We start from the raw sequence: 24,856 nt of genomic DNA, 5'->3' as shown, positions 1-24,856 counted from the left end.
TAACAAGCACCTCGCGGCTCAAGTTCGTAAGCGAGTAATGTTAAAGGGCATTAACGAATATTATAAGTATACTTCTTTAGCCTATATATTACGACATCATAATATTTGTGTGTATGTAAACGTTTTGCAATGTACAGTTAGGGCCATAAATATTTGGACAGAGGCACATTTTTTGTTATTTTAGCTGTGTATCAATATGTTTTTGAGTTACAGTTTTATAATAGATATTGTCTTAAAGTGCACACTCTCAGCTTTATTTAGAGTGTATTCACATCCAGATTAGCTGAAGGATTTAGGAATTACAGCTCTTTAATATGAAGCGCCCCCCTTTTTAGATTTCAAAAACACTACACATCCGTCAGAAAGATGTCCGGACGTTGTGAAGGTGTTTTTCTTCATCATGGAGAGGATAATGTCATCATCCACCACTTTGATCTCATATGGACGCCCAGGATTGTTTTGTTACTGAGCTCAGCGGTGTGTTGTTTTTTTCTTAGAATGTCCCAAATTGTTGATTTGGCCGCTCTTAATGTTCCTGGCATCTTTCTGACGGATGTGTAGTGTTTTTAAAATCTAACTATGGTCTGTTTCACTTGCATGGAGATCTCCCTGAACCCCATGATGTGGGTTCACAGCAACAGCTTCCAAATGCAAACACCACATGTAGAATCAACTCCAGACCTTTAACATGCTTCATTTATGACAAAATTATTTAAGGAAAAGCCCATACATGTGAATAAAACAGCTTTTGATTCAACTGTCCCATTACTTTTGGTCCCTTGAAAAAGGGGGGCGCTTCATATTAAAGAGCTGTAATTCCTAAATCCTTCAGCTAATCTGGATGTGAATACACTCTAAATAAAGCTGAGAGTGTGCACTTTAAGACAATATCTATTATAAAACTGTAACTCAAAAACATATTGATACACAGCTAAAATAACAAAAAATGTGCCTCTGTCCAAATATTTATGGCCCTAACTGTATATAAAAGCACTGTGGAATACTAACACTTCTAATAATAAAAGGCTAAATATTGGTAAAGTAAGGGAGTTAGACCTGATCATCATATCAATATAAAATTCATAATTGGCAAGGAAACACCAACAAATACATGTAAAAAAAAACATGACCTTTTGAGATTTAAGACAAGGTGAGGGTATTCTAACTCATAGATTATATTTACAACAATAAAGACATATGTGACCCTGGACAACAAAACCAGTCTTATGGGTCAATTTTTCGATATTGAGATTTTTACATAATCTGAAAGCTGAGTAAATAAACTTTCTATTGATATATGAGTTGTTAGAATAGGACTTTATCTGGCTGAGATACAACCGTTTAAAACTCTGGAATTTGAGAGCGCAAAATAATCTAAATATTGAGAAAATTGCCTTTGAAGTTGTTAATCAGGGGCACTGTGGCAGACCATCCACTCACAAAAATAAAGTTTTTATATATTCAAGGTAGGAAATTTACAAAATATCTTCAGGGAACATGATCTTTCCTTAATATCCTAATGATTTTTGGCATAAAAGAAAAATCGATAATTTTGACCCACATAATGTATTTTTGTCTTTTACTAAAAATGTTCCCGTTCTACTTAAGACTGGTTTTGTGATCCAGGGTCACATATTTTCAGTTTCTATTAAATCAGTGATCACCATAAAAAGCTTTGACACAGCCTCTGTCTAGCTAATGTGCATATTTACAGACAAACTGTGTTCATGTTAATCCAAACAATGGAAACAGTGACAGGTTGTTGGAAGCGCTGTTAGTACTGTCAGGAGTCAGCTGTCATGTGCTGCTTCTTCCTGCAGCTCACTGGACAGAGTGACGCCGAGAGAGGGGCTCCCTGCCAGATTACCACTCCCCTCATTGGTTTTGATGGGGATTAGCTCATTTTACACCTAATGTTAGTGGGCAATGGGGGCCTGATGAAGTGTCATCTCTAATCTGATCTGATTCACCAGCTGGTTAAAGGTGAGTGAGCTCAGAATCATTTTTAAAAACATGATCTGTACATAAAGTTCATGTATGTTACAGAAAACATCATCATGTAATTGATTTTCAATATAGAAGTGACGTCCGTAGAGCATTAAAGTCAACTCTAATGTTCTTGAATGAAGCTAAATGGAGTTGACTTCAACTGATGCAGTGATTGACATCTGCTCTGATAAAAGATGATGTCTTAATGACACGCGTCTCACCTCAAATGAGTGGAGAACTGACTTTTCATTTCATAAATGATTGAGAAGTTCAATGAAGTCAAAATAATGAAATATACATATTTAAGAAACGTCTATGCATTACCACTCTGACAAAACCTGATAAAAAGTAAAAAGCTGTTTTAAAATGGGAAATACACTTGTGAGAAAACACACTCACTCCCAAAAACAACTCTCATGACATTTGAAAATATCAACATTAGAAAACATCATCACAGTTTCGACCTTCTATCAACTGTCATTTATTTTTATTCTCAGAATAATGCAAATCCAGCAGTTATTTTATATATATAAAGATATAAATGAATTATTAGTATCACCATAGTGTTACTGTACCACTGATGTATTTACACTGAAAAGGTTTGATAATGATACTGAATCAAATATACAGATGTCTGTATGTTTATGAGCATCTACTGTGTATCAATCACACATTAATTAATGTTATCATTTCTGTCAGTGTAACTAAACAAAATTAGATTGATCTGTCAGTATAAGAATGTGTTAATATATACATTTGAAATATACATATAAACAGTCATTATTAACATCAAATATTTTACTAAAATATTATGAATATATGTTAAAGCTTAAAAACTATTCAGCTTCATCTCGATTTATTATAATACTCTTCATTACTCAAGAAACATTATTACAGGCACAGACTTGACTGAGTATATGACCCATCAGTTAAATAATAACATGTATCCCCTGAACTTTTTTGCTTTAAATGCATGTAGTTTTTAGAAAGTTTTTAGTATAGTCTTCCAGGGGGCAGAAAAGATGAACAATCTGGGTCCTTCCACCTCCTCTTCGTGTTTGAGGTAGTGATGTTAGCTGTGACACCAAAACTCCGATGTATGGGATTACTTTTGTGTCAATAAAAATGAACGCAAACTTTAAGAAAACGAACAAAAATATACAATGAGAAAGAACAATAAACTGCTATTTTTCTTAACAATTTTCTAAGTTTCGTTTTGGCAAATAATAGTTTAGAATTCGCTGCTAGATTTTCCATTTGCGCTTTTCGAGTATTCGTTTACACTTCTCAAGTTTTCGTTCCCCTTTCTGGCACAAATCTCACATGTGGGCGGGACTTATGGCCACTTTACTCTCATTGGTTAGTGAGATTTGGATTGACAGCTCCCTGACCAGGAAGTCGATACTGAAGATTAGAGAGCAATCTGCTTGCTGTTTTCTGTATTGTATTGTTTTAGTGTTTGTACTTAAATTATTGTTAGTATATTAGCACGGTAATGTGTCTTTATTGGATGTTATAATGCAAGTTGTTCGTTCCTTTTTAAGAAAATAATCTTAATAGTCCATAAAATAATACCTGACAAAAAATATAAAGCACACAATGAACGAGCTAAGTAAAGACAGAATTGCTACTGTACAGGAATAAAACTTTTAGTGATTTTCTTTATTATCTGAATTACATTCATTTACTTGCGGCTGAGGAGGACGCTTGGATCCACACCGCGCATGACTTACCAACTTCAAATACCAATGACTAATATACTAACTAAATAAGAAAGTAGTTTTAAGTACAAACAATAAAGATAACAGCAGATCGTTCTCCAAAATTCGATGCACTTACTAGTCTTGCATAGCCAGACCTTCATACTTAAGATCTGGAACTTATCACCGCTTTCTTTGGAAAGGCCCGCCCAAGAGGCCATATGACAGGTAAAGCAACCAATCACGTTTTGTTCTGTGCCGTGTCATGTTTAGAGGTGTGGAAATGTCCCCGCAGTAACAGACCGGTGTGCATTCACAAACGTGTCAAAAGTTAACAACAATGATTATAAGTTTATGCCATGAACTTCGCATACTTTTAAGAATTGAGCGTTTAGTCGATCGTGATGAATTCTTATAGCAACCTATAGCAAAATTGTGCCTTATGCACAGAGGTGGGTAGTAACGCGCTACATTTACTTCGTTACATTTGCTTGAGTAACATTGTGGAAAATATGTACTTTTTAAGTAAAATTAAAAGTGTGTACTTTTACTCTTACTTGAGTAAATTTCTAATAGAAAATCTGTACTTTTACTTCGTTACATAACTTACATTGTGTGATGTTCCTACGTTCCTTCATTTTAGAATATGCTTTTTAAAACGCGTTGTTTATTTCAAGGTTGTCGTCTCTTCTTACGGGAATTCCCGAGTGATCGATTCTTTTGAGTCGATTCTTTTGAAAGCATTAATTGAACAATGGGCAAAACCACTTGAATAGGCTAATGAATCAGTTCAAATGATTTGTTCAGTTCGCAGCACGATCTGAATCATCTGAAGCAGGATTACTCACTCCTCGTAGCGCGAAACTTAAAAACACGCAGAACACAAAGAGCGTTGGATGAAGTGGATATTAATCTATATTTATACAATCAAAACTGCAAATGTGTCATAATGTTTGCCAGCAATGATAAATGCCCACCATATGCGCGCACCCGCGCGACCTGTTCGTCAGACACAGCAACATGCGCGTTACCTGTCAGACACACAGACGTGGGCCTGCAGAAATATACATTTGAAGAACAGAAGGAAGAAAACTTGTTGATGGGCGTGTGGTTCACTGTTTACTGCCATAAGTCCCGCCCACACGTGAGATTTGTGCCAGAAAGGCAAACGAAAACTTTATGGAGCCAGAAATATGACAAAACAATCAGAATTTTGTAAATCTGAATTTTAGATAAGTGTAATTGCACAAAATTGAATATTTCCTGACATTCAATATAGTTCTGAATTTGAATTTTGTAAATCTGAATTTTAGATAAGTGTAATTGCACAAAATTGAATATTTCCTGACATTCAATATAGTTCTGAATTTGAAATTTCTTAAATTTAATATAGAAAAATTCAAAACGCAGAAATTCAGATTCAAATTCAGATTCAAATTCAAATTCAGATTCAAATTCAGATTCAAATTCAGAAATGGTTCAGTGGGTAAGGTTAGCTTCCGGGTTCGACAGGGAAGAGTAGAAGATCTCGGAAAAATCAAACGGAGCGCTTTGGCCACAATGGCCAGTTATTTGTTCTTAGAACTGGAACTTCTTAAATTGCAATAAAAAGGATTGTGGCCTAATGGTTAGAGAGTCGGACTTGTGACCAGAAGATAGCCGGTTCAATTCCCAGAGCCGGCGGGTAACGACTGAGGAGCCCTTGAGCAAGGCACCTTACCCTATACTTGCTCCCCGGGCACTGCAGTGATAGCTGCCCACTGCTCCGGGTGTACGTGTGTTCACCACTTCCTGTGCATGTGTTCACTACTCTCTGGATGGGTTAAATGCAGAGGTCACATTTCGGGTATGGGTCACCATATCTGACTAATAGGTCACTTTCTTTCACTTTCACAATAAGATAGAGAAATGAGAAAAATATAAAAGCTATTGTTGGGTTATTTCTATGTAGATATTTTTAAATGACAAAGACTGCAGTTTTAAAGTACGTTTATTAATTTATTTATATGAAGTACAAGTAGCAATGAGGTACAATTAAAACAAAAAGATTTTCCTTTAGCAAACAAACACACCTCCATCTTAAGCTAAATATAGCCTACTTTGTCAACGCAAAATAAAAAAGCTATCCGTTTATGCGTTTTAGTGAATACAGTCTAAATGAAATAAAAATAAACACATATTCTATCTACTATACAGTAGCCTGCAAAACGAACGCAGCAAATGCACCTGGATATTAAGATATGGCGTTTCCAGTCATATATTACTCAACATATTATTTATAGTATGTCCACAACAAACTTACATTATGTCCTGAGTTCCTTTATCGAAAATATGCAGGCAAGTTATTTTTTACATGTCAAATAATTGAGGAATAAATGCTCTCTTGTTATCATTATCAAAATGTTTAATCTGCATGAAACAGAAAGTGCATAACCATACAAAAACACGAACATCATGGTTGCTTTACTGACAAAACGGGAATATAACATAGATCGATAGATTTGTTGGTTCAGCAGAACGTCCAGTCGTTGAATGTGTGGTGTAGTGGTCTGGCGCAGCAGTTAGGTGTGTGCTCCTTTCTGACTGACAAAGACTGGAATCGGCTCTAGTCATAAGAAAAAATCTTTACGTTTGTTGTGTCCAGATTGTTTCAGCTGGTCGTTAAATGTGTCCTGGATCAAAGTTACAGCATTTCAATACTATTACACACTATTTTTTATTACAAAAGTTATTATTTCAGTCTGTAACTTAGTTTATTCATTTTCTCTCTATTGTAGCACTAGATGTTATACATAACTTTTATTGCAGCGTGCCACGTATGTCATTGACTTTGCAGGACCCACAAACGTTCTTTATGAATTGTATACATGTCTAATATATTAAATGTATATGCACCCACAAACGCTGGAAGCCAGCGCGCATAGTGGGGCAGCTAGCAGCGAGCGTGCACTAAGCACACAGTGGGTAAAAGCACCAACAGCAAACGCTGGGAGTGAGCGCAAACAGTGGAGGCATAGCAGGCAAAAACGCAGGCAGTGAGCGCACACATCCCGGGCAGCTGCCTAAGATTGCAGCGGTATGAGCTGGGCTATGCTGCAGCAACAACAAACGATCAACCCGTGTAGTCTTGTGGGCGTGGTCGCAATTTGAAAAATGTAAATCCTTTTTATTGCAATGTAAGAAGTTCCACTCTCCAAAACAGCATGTTTGGAGTTTGATTGGATAATAAGAACAAATAACTGGCCATTGTGGCCAAAGCACTTCGTTTGACTTTTCCGAGATCTTCTACTCTTCCCTGTTGAACCCGGAAGGGTCCCATTTCTGAATTTGAATCTGAATTTGAATCTGAATCTGAATCTGAATTTGAATTTGAATTTGAATCTGAATCTGAATCTGAATTTGAATCTGAATCTGAATTTGAATCTGAATTTCTGCGTTTAGAATTTTTCTATATTAAATTTAAGAAATTTCAAATTCAGAACTATATTGAATGTCAGGAAATATTCAATTTTGTGCAATTACACTTATCTAAAATTCAGATTTACAAAATTCAAATTCAGAACTATATTGAATGTCAGGAAATATTCAATTTTGTGCAATTACACTTATCTAAAATTCAGATTTACAAAATTCAAATTCAGATTGTTTTGTCATATTTCTGGCTCCATAAAACTTGAGAAGTGTAAACGAAAACTCGAAAAGCGCAAATGAAAAATCTAGCAGCAAATTCAAAACTATTATTTGCAAAAACAAAAATAGCAATTTATTTGAAAATCATGTCACATTCTTGCAATTGAGTTTATTGTTTTCATTATCAAATGAAATGAAAATTTTCTTTCTCGTTGTATATTTTTGTTCGTTTTTTTAAGTTTGCGTTCATTTTTATTAACACAGAAGTAATCCCATACCGATGCGTGTGCCAAAAAATGAAGCGATTTTCAGTGAAGCTTTGTATCGATGCTTGATTCGGTCCATAAAAATCACGTGGGCAGTGACGTCCGAAGCTTCATTTCACACACACCCACGGACTGCTTCGTACTCCGATTCAAAGGTTTAAAAAAGCGCAACACAGGGCGCGCTCTCGTGGGTTGTTGTGGTGTACTGTATTGCTTTGCATTGAATTGAATTGAATTGTTTGATTATAGCCTACTGTAGGAGTTTATTGTTGCGAGAATATGGGACTCATGGAACCTGTTGCAAAGAGACGTTCTCAAATGTGGGAACACTTTTATTTGCTTTCTCCCAATAAGGTTATTATTATATTTGCCTTTTTATGTGAATCATAAAATGTATTACTTAAATCACTATCTTTTGGAAACGACATACTGTATATGGCTAATTACAGCTAGACAAAGGTCATGGTTTTTTTAGTGGACCCTAGACTACCTCATAATGAGTGCTGAAAAGAATTGGAACATGTCTTCATTTTTCATATTTTGTTTTGGGTACTAGTGTAATCATCTGGGAAATAGCTAGCATATAGGCCTTTCTAGACCACAGTGAATTATTTGTATTAGAAAAATGGTGTGTGTCTGCATTAATTTATTTTATTCATTAGTTGCAATAGTTTACAAACAAGAAAAATGTCCACTCACACAATACAAAACGTTATCTTTATTGTTTTGACTTAAACGTATGCATTGGAACAGATTGTTGTCATGAACTTCATATACGGATTAATTCATTTATTAATCTCATTCATTTTTGCGTTGGTCTGTTGTGAAACATTTTGCGACACAGCTCATTCCCTCACTTTCACCAGCAGAGGTCCTAGTCGAGCTCTGATTTGAAAAGCTTCGAGTAATGAACCTTTTCCGAATCTTTTTTTTTAAAGCCTCGGTGGTTCAAAAAGCTTCACGTCGCCATCACTAGTTTGAGGGTCCGTAGGTCCACGATATTGTGATGAAACAGACTAACGAACATTGCTTAAAAAAACATGTTAAATTGAAACACAGTGGATAGACCTGTGTATACATTAAGAATGATCCAAACGTTATTTAACATGACCTGCCTAATCTAAACTCCAATGTGTTTCACAATGTTTGTTGTCCCTTTGATGTCAAATGCGGAAGTAAATTATATGACGTATTTCCTTTGCGTTTGTTATTTGACCTTCGATGTCATCACGGAGGCTTCAATCGCCCAATCACGTTCGCTCTTATAGGGACGACGAGACCCCTTATCCAATGGCATCACGGGTTAGTCCCGCCTTTCAGGGCGAGTTCAACCAATCCCGCTTGTCCGTTCTTGCACAATTAACGCAGGCTTGCGGTAGGGAGTGACGCAGAGTCGAGTTACATAGTTTCTCGGTCATTTACACAAATAAATAGCTTCATTCGCACGAACGAATTTATTACTTTTATTTCTTTGAGCTTCGAGACGCCGAACCGCAGAACGGGATCAAGTCAATGTGATTTCGCGCGCCCCGGGAGCAGAGACCCTCTCACATGTCGACATTGATGCGGTAGGGCCGAAATAAACATGCCGCAGCCGAAATCGCGAAAGATCGCCGTCCTGGGATACAGATCCGTCGGTAAGTAACGTGACGTTCAGCACGCAGCGCTTATACATCGTGGAAGTCGGCATGTTGTGTTCTTTTCACTCGTGGGGCTCGAGCGCGGTCGCGTGAGCTGAATGTCACCCCGAGCGCGCACCGCATCCTCTTTAGCGCACGCGTGTGTAAGCCCGATCTTTAAACGTTAAACTGGGCACGCTTTATATAAATGATGTCGTCGAATACATCTTAGACGCCTTTACTTTTAATCGGAGTGTTTATTGCTGTGTGTGCGCACGGTGAGCGCGCTTCAGTCAGTGTGAACGCGCGCAGGCCTCAATGCTGTAGTCTCATAATAACTCGATGTAAAGTTGCAGTACTACGGTCTGTTATTGTTTGAAAACGTGTTTATGTCTTCAGGTTTAGCGTTGAGAAATGAGTCGTAATGTGTTTGTATAACACACAGCTGTACAGTAAATACGTTGTGTTTTCATGAATGACGTGTGCATTAGGCAGAAAAGTTCAAGATTACTCTCTCATGAGAGCACAAGTGTTATTGATGCATTTGTCTGGTGTATTTTTTTATTTTATTCCCTTGACACGCTCAACTTCAGTCTATTCCAAGATCGAGATGAAATATCGAATAATCTGATCCTGTAGAGGTAATAGATACAGAGATGAATTACAGCTTTAATGTTTATTTACAGTTGGCATAGTAAAGTAGTAATAGCCCAAAAATGAAAACTGTTGTGCATGTATAGATGAACCGTACAGCAAGAATGTAAATGTATATTTGATGTCTCTCTGTGTTTAGTAGAGAAAGCAGTGTTCAGTTTCGAACAGACGGCGAGGGCTGTGAATTGAATTTTGATGAATGTCTGGATTTTCATTTTGAGGTGAACTCTTCCTTTAAACACAGACACTTCGAGTTTATTCCGTGGAATTGTATTATATACATTAAAACACACTGTGAGCGGCGTAACACGCATCCGTTTAAATCACAGGAAATACAGTGGCACAAACTCCTGGTTTATATTCTTCACCTCTGCACGCAATGCATGTTTTCTCATTCTTTGAAATCGTTTGTAATCTTCAGGACTCGCTGAACATTTCTAAGGCTTTACTGTATTTATGTTTCTTTCTTACACACTACACAGCCAATGGCACGTGTGCACTTGAGTGATGTCACACGATGATGTTTGATGTTACAGTGACATCACACGCTTGATGTTGTTGGGTTTTATGTTGTTGTTTGGGTTATAAAAAGCTCAACAAATCAAAGCATTTCATGTCAAAGAGAGTTGAGTGAGTTCATTGATGATGTTATTGTTCAGTTTGTTTCGTGTTGTGTCCAGTGTTCAATTTGTGCTTTTTTAGATCCAAATACGCCAACTTTCACTTCCTCAGAATAACAGATCGTTTAGGGTCTCAGGGCTTTGGCTGTTTGGATGTGTGCGAGTACCTCATTGGTCACTCGCTGAAGGGCTGAAGGCCATGGTCTGTTCATGGGGCTGATGGGAACTGTGTGTTTGTTCCTGACATCTCTCCTCCCGTTTCACTTTCTATTTATAGATCAGATGAGAAATCTGATCTGTGTCCATTCAACCAGACGCATTACACGTTGTGTTTGTCTTAAAGTGGAATTTCACCAAAAAATCAACTTTGTGTGATTTTTTTTCCTCACCCACATGACGTTAAACATGTTTAGAGAACTTCGGAGCACAAATGGAGATATATAGGTGACATCCGAGAGCTTTCCAGGCCTCCTCACAGACATCATGGTGTCAGTTTTTGCCAAGGTCCAGAAAAGTTCTCTAAACATGTTTAACGTCATGTGGGTGAGGAAAAAAAATCACACAAAGTAGATTTTGGGGTGAAATTCCACTTTAAGACCTGGAGATGATGATTCGGTTGTTATTTCAGTGTCATTACTTGTTTGGATGTGATGGCATCAGCTCTTCTGTAGATTGATGGTGTTCTTCTGTCGTGATGTCACGTGACAGTCAGACAGTGTGAGGTTTGTGAACGAGAGATCTCTGCTCATCTCTGTACTGCGAATGAGACGCTGGCTGGAGAGGAAATAACCGTTGTTATAGCAACAGACTCCTCATGCGCGTGTGTGTTTTCACTAATGTTGTGTTGAATGGAAGCGGTACGGCAAGTGTTTCTAACATCCCGTGGAAGAGTCGAGATCTGTTCAGAACTACGTCTGAGTTATACTGTAAGAATCTTCACGTATGTCGTGTGATCTGCCCTCTCTCACTCACACATTAAAACTGAAGAGAAGGAATCGGTGTTGTGTGATTGATGTTTGTTGTGTTTGTGTTTCAGGGAAATCCTCTTTGACAATACAGTTTGTGGAAGGTCAGTTTGTGGACTCTTATGATCCCACCATTGAAAACAGTAAGTGATCCTCCTGACACACATGTCAAGATTCACGTGTGTGTGTGTGTGTGTGTGTGTGTGTGTCTGTCAGGACTGCTAGCAGTGTGATGTTGATGACCAGTGTGTTTCTGTATGTTTTGTTGTACAGTACATGAATGACAGACATTAGAGACACGCAGGCGTCTGCTCTCTGATCATTACGGGTACAGTCACGATATTCAATTCAAAAAGCTTTATTGTCTATCCCAAGTAGGGAGGACAAATGCTCAGACACACAAACAATACAAATAATCATCACCACAAACTTACATGACATACAAAATCATTTTAAGGTCCTATTTAAAATACCAGTTGCAGTTGGGATAAAGGCCCTTCTCACTAAAGGTACTTTATAGCGTCTGCCAGAGGGACGTAACTGGAACGATCCGTACAGGGGATGAGAAGAGGCTTCACAGTAAACAGATCAGTGAGAGCCGTTTGTCTCGCAGCAATTATTTTACTCGCCGCATTTGTAATCCTTAAAAGTTTGTTTTTGCTTTTAACAGAGAGAGAGTTGAACCAAGATGCAATATTAAAAGTAAGAACAGATTCGATAAGTGATTTATATACAACTATCAAAATGTCCTTTTCAATGATAAAACTCCTCTGCTTTCTCAGTAAACCTACACGTTGATAAGCCTTTTTCAAAACAGTATCTGAATGCTTATCAAATAAAAATTGGGCATCAATCTCCGTACCTAAATATTGAAAAGATCCCACCTGTTCAACTTCCTCTCCATTAACTAGCAAAGGTTGACAAAGTGCTTGTAGAGTACATTATTAGCCCCGCAACGCAGTGCTTTAGTTTTACTAATATTCATCTGCAAGAAACTCTCCTCTGTCCAAACTGTAATAAAATGAAGATAAGTGTCTAATGACATTTCAGTGACGTGTCATTTGTCTAAATAGAAATGGAACTGGTGATAAAACACACCCCATGTGGAAGGCCCGTGTTTAAAACCACATTCTTGGCTGTTTGCCATTTACAAATACATGCTGTGGTCGCTCCTGTAAAAAGCTGTTCTTCCATGAGATAAGGGTCTGGTGCATCTGCAGCCCCTCCAATTGCCTCAAAAGAATATTTATGTTCACCGTATTAAAAGCGGAAGAAAGATCCTAACACAACAATCTGCCGCATCCAAGTGTTTTCCAACCTTCTCCATCAGAGTGAGGGTGGCATCTTCAACGCTGTAAGCAAACTGCAAAGGATCCAATTTCCCAGACAATTCTTAGGAGACTGCGCTCTCCATGCACTTATAGACACCTTCACTGTTAGTAAACATTATGACACTTTGTGGGCGGAGCTTAGATGGAGGCAGAAAGATCCCACTGACCGCATTACTTATGCTAGGGAGCACGTTTTGTTTGCTTGCTTTTTGACAATGACTAGAAAAAAATCCGATTACATTTGAACACGTGAGGTCACTCATTGTCTAGGACCGTGATTGTTTTTGAAAAGTTGACTTTAACGCCAGGAACCTGGCCGACCTGTACGCGCCCACTCAATGGATCCAGGGAACTGACAGGATTACCTCCAGTTAAGTGGCCTGACATGTAACTTACACCTACCAGACAGAGAAACCAAGCGTGTGTAGTAAAGATGAGAGCACATGCATCTATAGATGCCTGCGTGTGCTAACAGTGGCAACCGTTAGCAATGCATTTACTTGAACACAAACCTGACACACAACATGAGCGTTCTCACGGTTCCCTCTCCCTCTGTACTAATGCACTTGTGACAACTAAAGAAAAAGAGATGACAAACACTTTCCTTTGTTTAGTTTCTGACCGATTGTTAACTGCTAGTTATAATACGGTCAGTTCTGGTCCTTGATTCTGATTGGCTGAGCGGAGTTCTAAGCCGTTATAAAATACCTCAATATATAACGGCTGACCGCACCACATAGCCTAAATATCATTTTATTTACTTTATTTTATGAAACTCAACTCAACTCAACTTTATTTATATAGCGCTTTTACAATTTTCATTGTTACAAAGCAGCTGTACATGAGACACATTGACTACAAGCAAAACAATCAAAGTTGTACCTGCAAAAACAAGAAAAGGTTGAAACACAGAAGACAGACACACCCACACACAAAACACTCCGCACACACAACACGCACCAACACACACAGACACAGAGACACACACACACACGGATGCGCACGCACACACACAACACACAACACACACACACACACGTACGTACACAGACAAGTACGCACACACACACACACACACACACACACGCTCAGTGAGAGCACACATTTAGGATAAAGGAGAGAGAAGCACAGGTCAAATATAACAGATAATAAATTCCTATATGCAATATTAATTAAGTAAAACTTTAAGATTCTAAAGCAGCCCCCCCGGTCAGGCAGATAGTGCAAAAACAGTATGCAAACGGTGGCGAGGAACCCAAAACTCTAATCGAGAAAAAAAACCTCAGGAGAACCCAGGCCCAACCAGGGGATTCCAGTTCCCCTCTGGCAAAAGCTGCTGCCTCTGCACAAGCTCCAGAGAACTTGCACAACAAGGCTAAATAAAATAAATAAACTTAATAATAAAATAAATTATAGTTTAAGATTATCATTAATAATCTAATAGCATTTGAAGTTTTGTGGTGAAGACATGTCAAGAGACCGCGTCCTTCTTTATCCAGCTCTATCATCTCAGCTCTTGTCAGGTCCCCACTTCCCATTCTCCGCTCTACCATCAGGTCAGGCCATGAACTGCATCCTGCTCGCTGTGGTAACCTTGGAACAATGAGACAAGACTGGCTGAGAGTAGAGTACTGTTCTGTACTCTTTGATGCAACAAGTACATCAGTTGTGTTTTTGGTTCCGGTTGATCTAACTAATGCAGCCTAAACCCTCTGAAGATTTATATTATGGAAGAGTAGTGTATGCAAGATTAAAAAGATGCGTCTTTAGTCTAGATTTAAACTGACAGAGTGTGTCTGCCTCCCGGACAGTGCAGGGAAGACTATTCCAAAGTTTAGGCGCTAGATAGGAAAAGGATCTACCACCTGCACTTGATTTTGAAATTCTAGGTATTACCAACTGACAGGACGCCTGAGAGCGTAATGCACGTGAAGGACTGTAATACAAAAGGAGTTCATTCAAGTACTGAGGAGCTAAACCATGTAAGGCTTTATAGGTAATAAGCAAGATTTTAAAGTTAACGCGATGCTTTATAGGTAACCAGTGCAAGGTTGACAGAACCGGGCTAATATGTTCATACTTTTTTGTACGTGTAAGAACTCGAGCTGCCGCGTTTTGGACCAATTGGAGTTTTTGTAATAAGCCTGCAGGGCAACCACCTAACAGTGCATTACAGTAATCTAGTCTTGATGTCATGAATGCATGAATTAACTTCTCTGCATCTGAGATTGACAGCATATGACGTAGTTTAGATATATTCTTAAAATGGAAAAACGCAATTTTACAGGTGTTGGCGACGTGGCTCTCAAATGACAGATTACTATCGAATAGAACGCCAAGATTCTTTGCTGACGACGAGGGTTTTATGGAACATCCGTCAATAGTTAAACAGTATTCTTGGTTGTTACTTATAGCAGTTTTCGGTCCAATAAGTAACACTTCCGTTTTGTCCGAGTTCAGTAATAAAAAGTTGTTACTCATCCAGTTTTTTATATCGACTATGCATTCCATTATTCGATGGAACTGCTGTGTTTCATGAGGCTTCGAGGAAATATAAAGTTGAGTATCATCAGCATAACAGTGAAAGCTAACTCCGTGTCGCTTTATTATATCTCCTAGAGGTAGCATGTATAATGCGAAGAGCAGAGGCCCTAAGACTGAGCCCTGTGGTACACCGTACTGGACTTGCGATTTGCGTGACACCTCATTGTTTATTGCTACAAATTGAAAACGGTCGGATAAATAAGATTTAAACCATTTCAAAGCTATTCCCTTAATGCCGACATAATTTTCGAGTCTATGTAGGAGTGTGCTGTGGTCAATGGTATCGAATGCAGCACTAAGGTCTAGCAGCACCAATAACGAGATACAACCTCGGTCAGACGCCAATAGCAGATCATTTGTAACTCTGATCAAAGCAGTCTCTGTACTGTGACATGCTCTAAATCCAGACTGGAATTCTTCATTGATGTCATTCCTTTGGAGGAAGGAGCATAATTGAGTTGAAACTACTTTTTCCAGAACTTTAGATATGAAAGGTAGATTCGATATAGGCCTGTAGTTCCTTAGTTCTCTAGGGTCGAGTTGGGGTTTTTTGACAAGGGGCCTTATAACAGCCACCTTATATGCTTTAGGCACATGTCCTAATGTCAGAGATGAGTTAATAATACCAAGAAGAGGATCTATAATTTCTGGGAGCATCTCTTTCAGTAGATTTGTAGGTATAGGGTCTAGTATGCATGTTGTTGATTTAGATGATCTAATAATTTTAGACAGCTCATCTTGATCTACGGTATAAAATAATTGCATTTTCTCCTTAAGGGCGCTGTAGTTAGTTTGTTCAGCGGGTTTCACTTCTGATTGCATTGTTATAATTTTTTCTCTAATATCTTGGATTTTATATGTGAAGTAGTTCATAAATTCATCACTGCTATGCTGATATACAGGATCAGAAGTCACTGACGATTTATTTTTTGTTAATTTAGCCACCGTGTTAAATAAAAACCTAGGGTTGTGCTGGTTTTCTTCTATTAGTGATGAAAAGTAGGCGGATCTAGAAGTTATTAGGGCTTTCCTGTATTTTCGAATACTATCCTTCCATGCTGTACGAAATACCTCTAATTTAGTTTTCTTAAAGTTGCGCTCCATTTTTCGGGCCGCTTTCTTTAGAGCCTGAGTGTGTTCATTATACCACGGTGTGGGGCTGCCATTTTTAATCTTCTTTAAACGTAGTGGAGCAACTTTGTCTAGCGTTACCGAGAAGGTGGAATTAAAATTTTCAGTGGTAATGTCAAGATCTTCAACGTTATTTCTCATGATTTGAGACAATTCGGGCAGATTATCGAGAAACGCATCTTTGGTAGTTGAAGTTATTGTTCTACCATATTTGTAACAATGAGTTTTATTTGCAGCCGTAGGCCAGTGAAGCAAACATAATACCAGATAATGATCCGAAATGTCTTCACTCTGCTGAAGGATTTTAACGTCGTCCACATTTATACCGTAAGACAGTATTAAATCTAAAGTATGATTACGAAGGTGAGTGGGTCCTGACACATGTTGACTAATGCCCATGGAGTTAAGAGTGTCTTTGAAAGCCATTCCTAAGGCATCTGTAACGTTATCTACGTGGATGTTAAAGTCACCAACGACAAGGAGTCTATCTGCGGCCAGTACTAGTTCTGATAAGAACCCACCAAATTCTTTAATAAAATCTGTGTGGTGCCCTGGAGGCCTATATACAATAGCTAGAATCAATTTAAAAAGTGTTTTATCTTTAGTATTAGGTGTTGAAACATGAAGAACCATGACTTCAAAAGAATTATATTTAGAGTTCGACTTCTGGGAAATGCTAAGAGAGTTATTGTAAAGTGCTGCGACACCTCCCCCTCTGCCTTTTAGACGAGGCTCGTGTTTATAATAATAATCTTGGGGGACAGATTCATTTAAAGCAATATAATCATCTGGTTTTAGCCATGTTTCTGTCAAACAGAGCATGTCTATTTTATGATCTGTTATCATATCGTTAACAAAAAGTGCTTTATTAGAGAGAGATCTAATATTTAGCAATCCGAGTCGTAACAGTTGATTATCTGTATTTTGTTCATGTTTAGTTTGTTTAACGTTTATTAAATTACTTTCAAGAGGTTTACGCATTATTTTATGTTTGCTAATCCGGGGGACAGACACAGTCTCTATTTTGTGATGTTTGGGAGAACGGATTACTACATGTTGTACATTTTGTGTATTCTGCGACGTGAGACGGCAAGCAGACAGTTGGTTAAGCCATACTGTCTGCTCCCTGACCTGGGCCCCAGCGAGTCAAGTTTTAGCATTAGCATTAAGACTTTTTGCCATATTTCTAGACAGGATGGAAGTCCCAGCCCAGGAGGGATGGAGACCATCTCGTTTCAACAGGTCAGGTCTGCCCTCAAAACTCTTCCAGTTATTTATAAAAACTATATCATTCTGCAGGCACCACTCAGACAACCAGCCATTTAGTGATGATAATCTGCTATAAATCTCATCACCACGATAAGCATTGAGGGGGCCAGAGAATATTACAGTGTCTGACATCATGCTTGCGAGCTCACACACCTCTTTAATGTTATCTTTTGTGATCTCCGATTGACGGAGTCGAACATCATTTGTGCCGACGTGAATGACAATCTTACTGAATTTACGATTAGCCTTAGCCAGCACATTTAAATTTGACTTGATGTCAGGCGCTCTGGCTCCCGGTAAACATTGGACTATGGTGGCTGGTGCCTCTATGTTAACGTTCCGAACAATAGAATCACCGATAACTAGGGCACTTTCAGCAGGTTTCTCAGTCGGTGCGTCACTGAGCGGGGCAAACCTGTTCGAGACTGTAATCGGAACGGTCGAGTGATGTTTTGTCCTGCGACTACGCCGTCTCACAGTCACGAAGTTTCCCAGCTGCGGGGGATTTTCAACCGGAACCGAGCTGTGTGCGCTAATGTTGCTCGCATCCAAAGTGTTTTCTATCGTCGTTAAACTCTTACTATCCTCAGATAAAGATTGGATGCGAGACTCTAATTCTAAGATCTTCTCTGTCAGCCTAACTATTTCCCTGCATTTATCGCATATAAAGCCCTCGCAGCTGACAGAGAAGGCTAAGCTAAACATATGACATGAGGTGCAAGTAACAATAATAGGAATAGAAGCCATAACTCACCGGATTTGAAGTGCAATTCCAACTTACCAAGGTTGCTCGATGGATCGTAGTATACTCGCTTAAAAAGAGAAACAGTTAGCACACAAGACAAACCAGAGGCAAGATGATATTCCACAGTGTGAACAGAAAGCAAGCTAACACGCTATTGCTATGCTAACGGCGTTAAGTTAACTATCACATTTGGTTTAGACTCTTCCAAGTAAATAACAGGAACAGGGTTATTGAGATATCAGGATAAGTTAGCAACGACAATAATAATTAACGATAATAAAATACACTAATATTAGAGCGAAGTGGGAAGCGCACTGATACAAACAAGCTGCCGGCAGCGATGCAGGAAGCAGGATCAAGCAGAACATCCAAAGACCTTGCTAAACATATGGAATAACCGTTTTATAAAAGCAATAAGCCCCGCGAAGCAGTGGGTTACAGTGCATTTTATAACAGCTACAGGGTTTTAGGCACTCCGCTTCGCGTCGTGCCACAACGCCCTTAGCTGTTATAAAATGCACTGTAACCCACTGCTTCGTGGGGCTTATTGCTTTATTATATAACTAACTAACTAAGTTAGCTAGCATACCCTATGAGTTCAAAAGTTAACGCTACGTGAAAAACAACCTTACGTGAGATGTGTTTAGACACAAATCATAATCCACACCAACAGAAGACAGTAGCTTTTTAATCTGAAGTGTTAAGAAGTGAAACGCCAGCGTTTTTGATGATCATTTGGGTTCAGTCCGCTAGTTTTATTGTGTTTAACTACAGCTATCGTCAGTAGGTAACATTATGTGTTAAAATATCAAATTGGAGACTGTATTCTGTGGATTGTGGCACTAAACAACACAACAAGATGATATTTTAAACTCCTTATGCTGCCAAGTCTGTGCTGGTTTTATTGGCCGCCTTCAGTTTTGCCTCCAGCTAATGCTGTGACGTAAGCGTGACGTCGGTGAGAAAGGGGTCTATAGAGCACAGGTGTTAGAGCCACTGGTCTATAGTTGATAAGATCCTTAGCTGAATGATGGTACTCTCTTTCCAGGCCTGAGGTACAACATTACAATCAAACGACAACTGGAAAAGCTGTGATATCACTCGCTTCAGCTGTGTTGCACATTCTCTCTGCACCTTTCCCTTCATTCCATCTGACCCGTTGTCTTTTGGGGTGAAACCTTTTCCACAGTCAGATGTTTTACATCACTGGGATGTGTTTCTACATCATTCTGGACAGTTAGCGTTGTCTTGCCCGGTGAAATCTCACACATTTCTCAGATGATTTCCGAGGATGTAGAGTGGATGCGAGCATGTAGTGCTCGTGGTGGATTTGCGACACTCGGCTGACTGTTTTTGAAACCCCTGCCAAATAGAGCAAACAGTCAACAGTGACGTGAAGAAAAGAATGATATCTTGGCATTTCACACTGTTTTATTATTTTTATCTACGAGTATGACACCTTTCTTGACATTTTGCTGTAATGTGTTCAGATGCACATGAATTTGATTTCAAGCATGTAGATGGAAACCTTCAGCTCTGAAGTTCATAAGAAACTCACTTGCGTATGAGAGATGCTGTAAACGTGTTCTCACTCTGTGTCTGGTGTGTTTCTCATCAGCGTTCACGAAGATGATCACGGTGAATGGACAGGAGTATTCACTGCAGCTGGTGGACACAGCCGGTCAGGTGAGAACACGTCACACGACACACATGTTCTGTTGTTTCCTTTTCTTTCTTCTGTGGAACAGATGAGACGTGGAGCTGATCTGAGAGAACATCGAGCAGGAAGTGTTTGATATGTGTTTGTGTTTTTCCAGGATGAGTACTCCATCTTCCCACAGACTTACTCTATAGACATCAACGGTTACATTCTGGTGTATTCGGTCACATCAAATAAAAGGTACATTCATACAATTATTCACAACCAAACAGCAAAAAACAAATATGCATGAACATACAGATGAATCACCGTTCCTAATGTCTGTGTCTTTGTTTCAGTTTTGAAGTAATAAAAGTTATCCATGAGAAGTTGTTGGATATGGTTGGGAAAGTACAGTAAGTGTTTGTGTTCTGTGTTTAATTATTAACTATCGTTGTTCTTCTGGGGCCGGTTGCACCAGCTGTGCGCAAGTTATTGACTTAAATGGGCATTAAGTTACAATTTACGCACTACTAAATGTGCTTGAGTTGCTCCAGTCAACTCAGTTTCTACGTAACGTTACGCTTCAACTCAATATTTCCGGAAGCCTCCTGTCAGGAGTAACTGTAGGAATACAACTGCAGACTCACTGAACTAACTGAATAAACTGTAGTTTCACTCGACATTCTTCAATACTTTAAACACTTGTGATCATGTTGACATTTACAGTCACGCACCTTTAAAACATTATGTGATGACATTACTTTATTAGCCTTTCTAACAAGAACCCGTCCTAGCACGCCTCTCAATCACCCGTATTACACGTATTATGATTATATATGTTGTATTATTTTTAATCGGCATTTGTTTTTGTTTATTTTGTTCAACATAAAATATTTAATTAAATACTTATGTTATTCACAAATAGGTAGTATTATATTTAATAAAAAACGTATTTTACCGTTATTATGTGAGGTAAAGTAAGTTTACATCAAGAACGTTTTGAAATTCACAACACTTCAGCACAACTTTTTCTCAGGAATTTAAAGGCTGTTGAACTATTGGAAGGGAAACGTCATATTATGCGACTACGCATTACTTTACGGAGAGCTTACGAACTACTAGCTGCGTTCTGCCTTAAGAGCAAATGATGCAACCGGATGACGTGCAGAGTTAGTTACAAACTAGCTGGTAGTTACTAAGCCTCTAGTGTGGACTTCAGGTCTTTGCACATACAGTCCGAAATTTTCGTATGCGTTTTTTCGTATTTGCCTCTCGTGTCTCTGAATTGTTCAAAAAGGCCACTCAAAATGCTTGATACGGTTGCGAAAAACGCAGAAAATCGAACCCGGTCCGAATTTTTTTATGACGGACGAAAATATCGGAGGCAGTGTGTAAATGTGATTGACACAACGTGAGGTCGTATTTATTTTTTAACGTGCGCAATTTTTGGACTCAATGTGCAATGGGCTTTAACGTTCTCATTCAAGAACTTATGAATGGCTGGTGCAACTCCACCCTGAAGATGAATCGAGATCTTCGTCGTTATCAGATGTTTTTTGTCACGCAGACTCTTATTGTGTTTTCTCACAGAGTTCCCATAATGCTGGTGGGCAATAAGAAAGATCTTCACATGGAACGGTAGGTGACATCAGTAATGAATATGTCATGTGATGTTTCCTCACGAGACTTGTGAGAAGAAGAATGTACAGTCATGTAGACTAAGTGTGTTAGTCTTGTGGTTTAGTGTCTTTAATGATGGGCTTTGTTTTAATGATCTATTTATGGGTCTTTTGCCATTGAAGGAAAATTAAATGGCAGTAAACTTTTGTGGGTCATGTGATGTCATTGGTTGTCAGAATTTATTTTCCATGTTGATCAAAATCTCCCACAACCCCTTAAACTTCCGTCCCACTGCAAACCTTTGAACTCTTCAGACTGGGAACCAGCGGACCACACATCTCTCATGAAGGCATGTGTGTGTGTTTGATTAGCATTAGCTATGAGTTGATCTCTCTGGAACGGATGTTTTAGCGCTGTGATAAACGGCTCTCAGTCTTGTTACCCAGAATGCCTTTTGAAGTTTAGTGAACATGATGTTTTGTGAGTGATATAAAGCAGGTGACGCAACTCTAGACACTCACATATCAGGCAAACATGGGCAGTAAGCAACACCTTAGAGACCCCCCAGAATGCCATAGCAACCCCACAGAATTGTACTGAAACTACAAGGTCGTTGACATCATGATGCTATCAACACATTTATTACACATCAGTTCAAATCCAGTTTAGTACGGATATTTCACTTGTCATTGTAAATCACAGTTATCCTCAGGGAATGAACAGGAAGTCAGATGATGTTAGCTGCACAGGATGTGATGTCATCACTCCCCCTCATGAGAGCAGGATGTGAATATTATTGCTGGTTAGGGACTGTCACGTACCTGAGCTCTGTGGAGATGGTGGTGAGACGGATGGAGTAACTGTCAGGTGTTGCTACGACTCCGGTTACGTCAGGGATTCATTTTTAACTTGTGCTTGTCTGTCACAGACCAGGTGAAGACGTTCAGTCTTATTCTAGTGCGTGAGACGTGAGTTTAGTAATGAATGAATGAATGATGAATTTGAGATGAATAAATAGAATATAAAGTCAATAACTGAGTTACACAAATACTTTCATCTCTCTCTCACTCTCAGTGTGATCAGTTGTGAAGAGGGTAAAGCGGTGGCAGATTCATGGAACGCAGCGTTCATGGAGTCCTCTGCGAAAGAGAACCAGGTGATGAGATGTTTTCTATCAGATGTAAAGACATTCATGTTCTTCAGCTTCACTGATGCTGTTCGAACAGTTTGTTATAGATTTATATTTGAATTCATCCTGTAATATTCCAGGAATGTTTTAAGTTTTTGAGTTGGAGATAAAAGCAACATGAATCGACTTGTCTTGTTTACTTCATTACATGTTCTTGGTTTTTCTGGGTGATTGATCAGGTCCTTGATTATTAAAATGTAATGAGTAGCTCCACCTCTGTAATAAATGATGTCATCAAGCCCCTCCCACTGTTCTTGACATCTGCTCAAGAGAAGTTTTAGAAAGAAAGTTCTTACTTCCTGATGTAGGGTCATTTGAAATATTAATACCACTAACATACCATTTTACCATCCAGTAAACTTTATTCGGGTGTTTCCAGCCTCAGTTTGTCCTGTAGACTGAACACATGAACAGACTCAAGTTTACCACATCACATCCCATATTACAGCTTCACTTTCCACATCAGAGTTCAGATTCCCCTCGACACGACAGCTTTTGTTGTGAGATGTGGAATCATTCTCAACTCAGCTTTATTTATATAGCACTTTTTACCATTTTCATTGCGACAAAGCAGCTGTTCATGAAACATATCGACTATAAGCAAACATTCAAGTTATACCTGTAAAAACAAAAGCTGTCTCTTAGTAGAGCTGCTCCAGTGATTTCTGTTTTTTTTTTGTCTGTGGTGAGATTGTGTGATAAATGAATGCGTTTCACTCATCTGTGTTTGGTGTGTTTTCAGACCGCTGTGGAAGTGTTTAAGAGGATAATCCTGGAGGCCGAGAAGATGGACGGTGGAGCTCCACAGGGTCGGACGTCTTGCGCTGTGATGTAGATAACCCCACCCTTCCTGACATGGCCCCGCCCCTCTCCCACAGTCTGCCCCACCCACCGGAGAACAGCACAAACTTTTCTAGCAAGCATGTTTGTTTGTTTGTTTGTTTTCTGGTGTTTCGGGTTAATGGAGCAGCTGTGACTTGTTTTCTTTGGTCTATTTTATGGTGAAGAAAAGGCTTAGCTTTGGAATTACAGAATTTGAACAGGGTTAAAGACACTATGAGATGTTTGCTAGAAAAGTCTGTTTACAGATCCCACCACACCCCTTTCTTTCTCTCTCTCCCCCCGCCCGCCCGCGGCCCACCACGGCACTGGACACTGGGAAATCCCTCTACTTGAAGTGGCTAACTGCCTGTTTTTCTCCATCAGAGTTTGGCTTTTCCTTTTAAACCTTTTTTATACCTTAGATCACCTTCATTTTAATTTTTTTAGTTGCGTCATTTCTTTTTCTTTTAATTTTATTCTTTCGGGAGAAAATCATTCAGCAACATTAACACGCGTCTGCTTTCTGCCTCATCCTTTCATCATCATCAGCCTTATGTCTTCACTCACCTCTTTTCTACCTCTCATCTTCCTCGCTGTCTCAAACCCTGACAAATTTGTATATCGTGTTTCTTAAAAGGTAATTATATGCAAAGAAGGCACAGCGTTCAGGAGTGAATGTTGTTGAACTTTTTTGATGTAAAATCATTAAACGCAGCATTTTGTTTCACTACATCTCTGGTCTGTTGTCATGATTTTCTTTTAAACTTTTTTAACCCGAGACTTAAACACACTTAAAGATTGAATGAGCAGTTTGTTGGATGTGTTTACAGGATAAAACTTCAACGTTCTGCTACTGAATTAATCTTATGAACAGGAATCTAGTAGAACTCATCCAGGTCGTGTTTTAGGTTAAACATGGGCTTTTTCTTCTAGTCAAACTCTTTGTAGGCTTTGTAAGAGTCATAAGTGTGAGTTTCCCTATAATTATTACAGAAATTTACATTTGGGCATTTAGCGGAAATGAGTTTGATATCAGTCATATCAGGTGACGGATTCAACTGAAGTTTATTTCTACAGCATTGTTCACAGTTTTGCATGGTTGCAAAGCTGCTTTACTGAG

At 38.9% G+C, this 24,856-nt stretch overlaps 1 protein-coding gene across 1 annotated transcript; it reads left to right on the top strand.

Annotated features, from left to right (window-relative positions):
* Positions 1–8,929: 8,929 nt before the first annotated feature.
* On the top strand, positions 8,930–24,466 carry rheb (Ras homolog, mTORC1 binding). Its single transcript, XM_057326918.1, has 8 exons — positions 8,930–9,222; positions 11,515–11,586; positions 20,082–20,149; positions 20,281–20,363; positions 20,462–20,518; positions 21,696–21,743; positions 22,800–22,881; positions 23,657–24,466. The coding sequence occupies exons 1-8, from the start codon at positions 9,171–9,173 to the stop codon at positions 23,747–23,749; spliced, it is 555 nt and encodes a 184-aa protein (XP_057182901.1). The 5' UTR covers positions 8,930–9,170; the 3' UTR covers positions 23,750–24,466.
* Positions 24,467–24,856: the final 390 nt, after the last annotated feature.

This window comes from Triplophysa rosa, unplaced genomic scaffold (assembly GCF_024868665.1).
Source record: "Triplophysa rosa unplaced genomic scaffold, Trosa_1v2 scaffold145_ERROPOS309767, whole genome shotgun sequence".
NCBI lineage: Eukaryota > Metazoa > Chordata > Actinopteri > Cypriniformes > Nemacheilidae > Triplophysa > Triplophysa rosa.
This window is presented reverse-complemented; position numbering and strand designations above follow the sequence as displayed.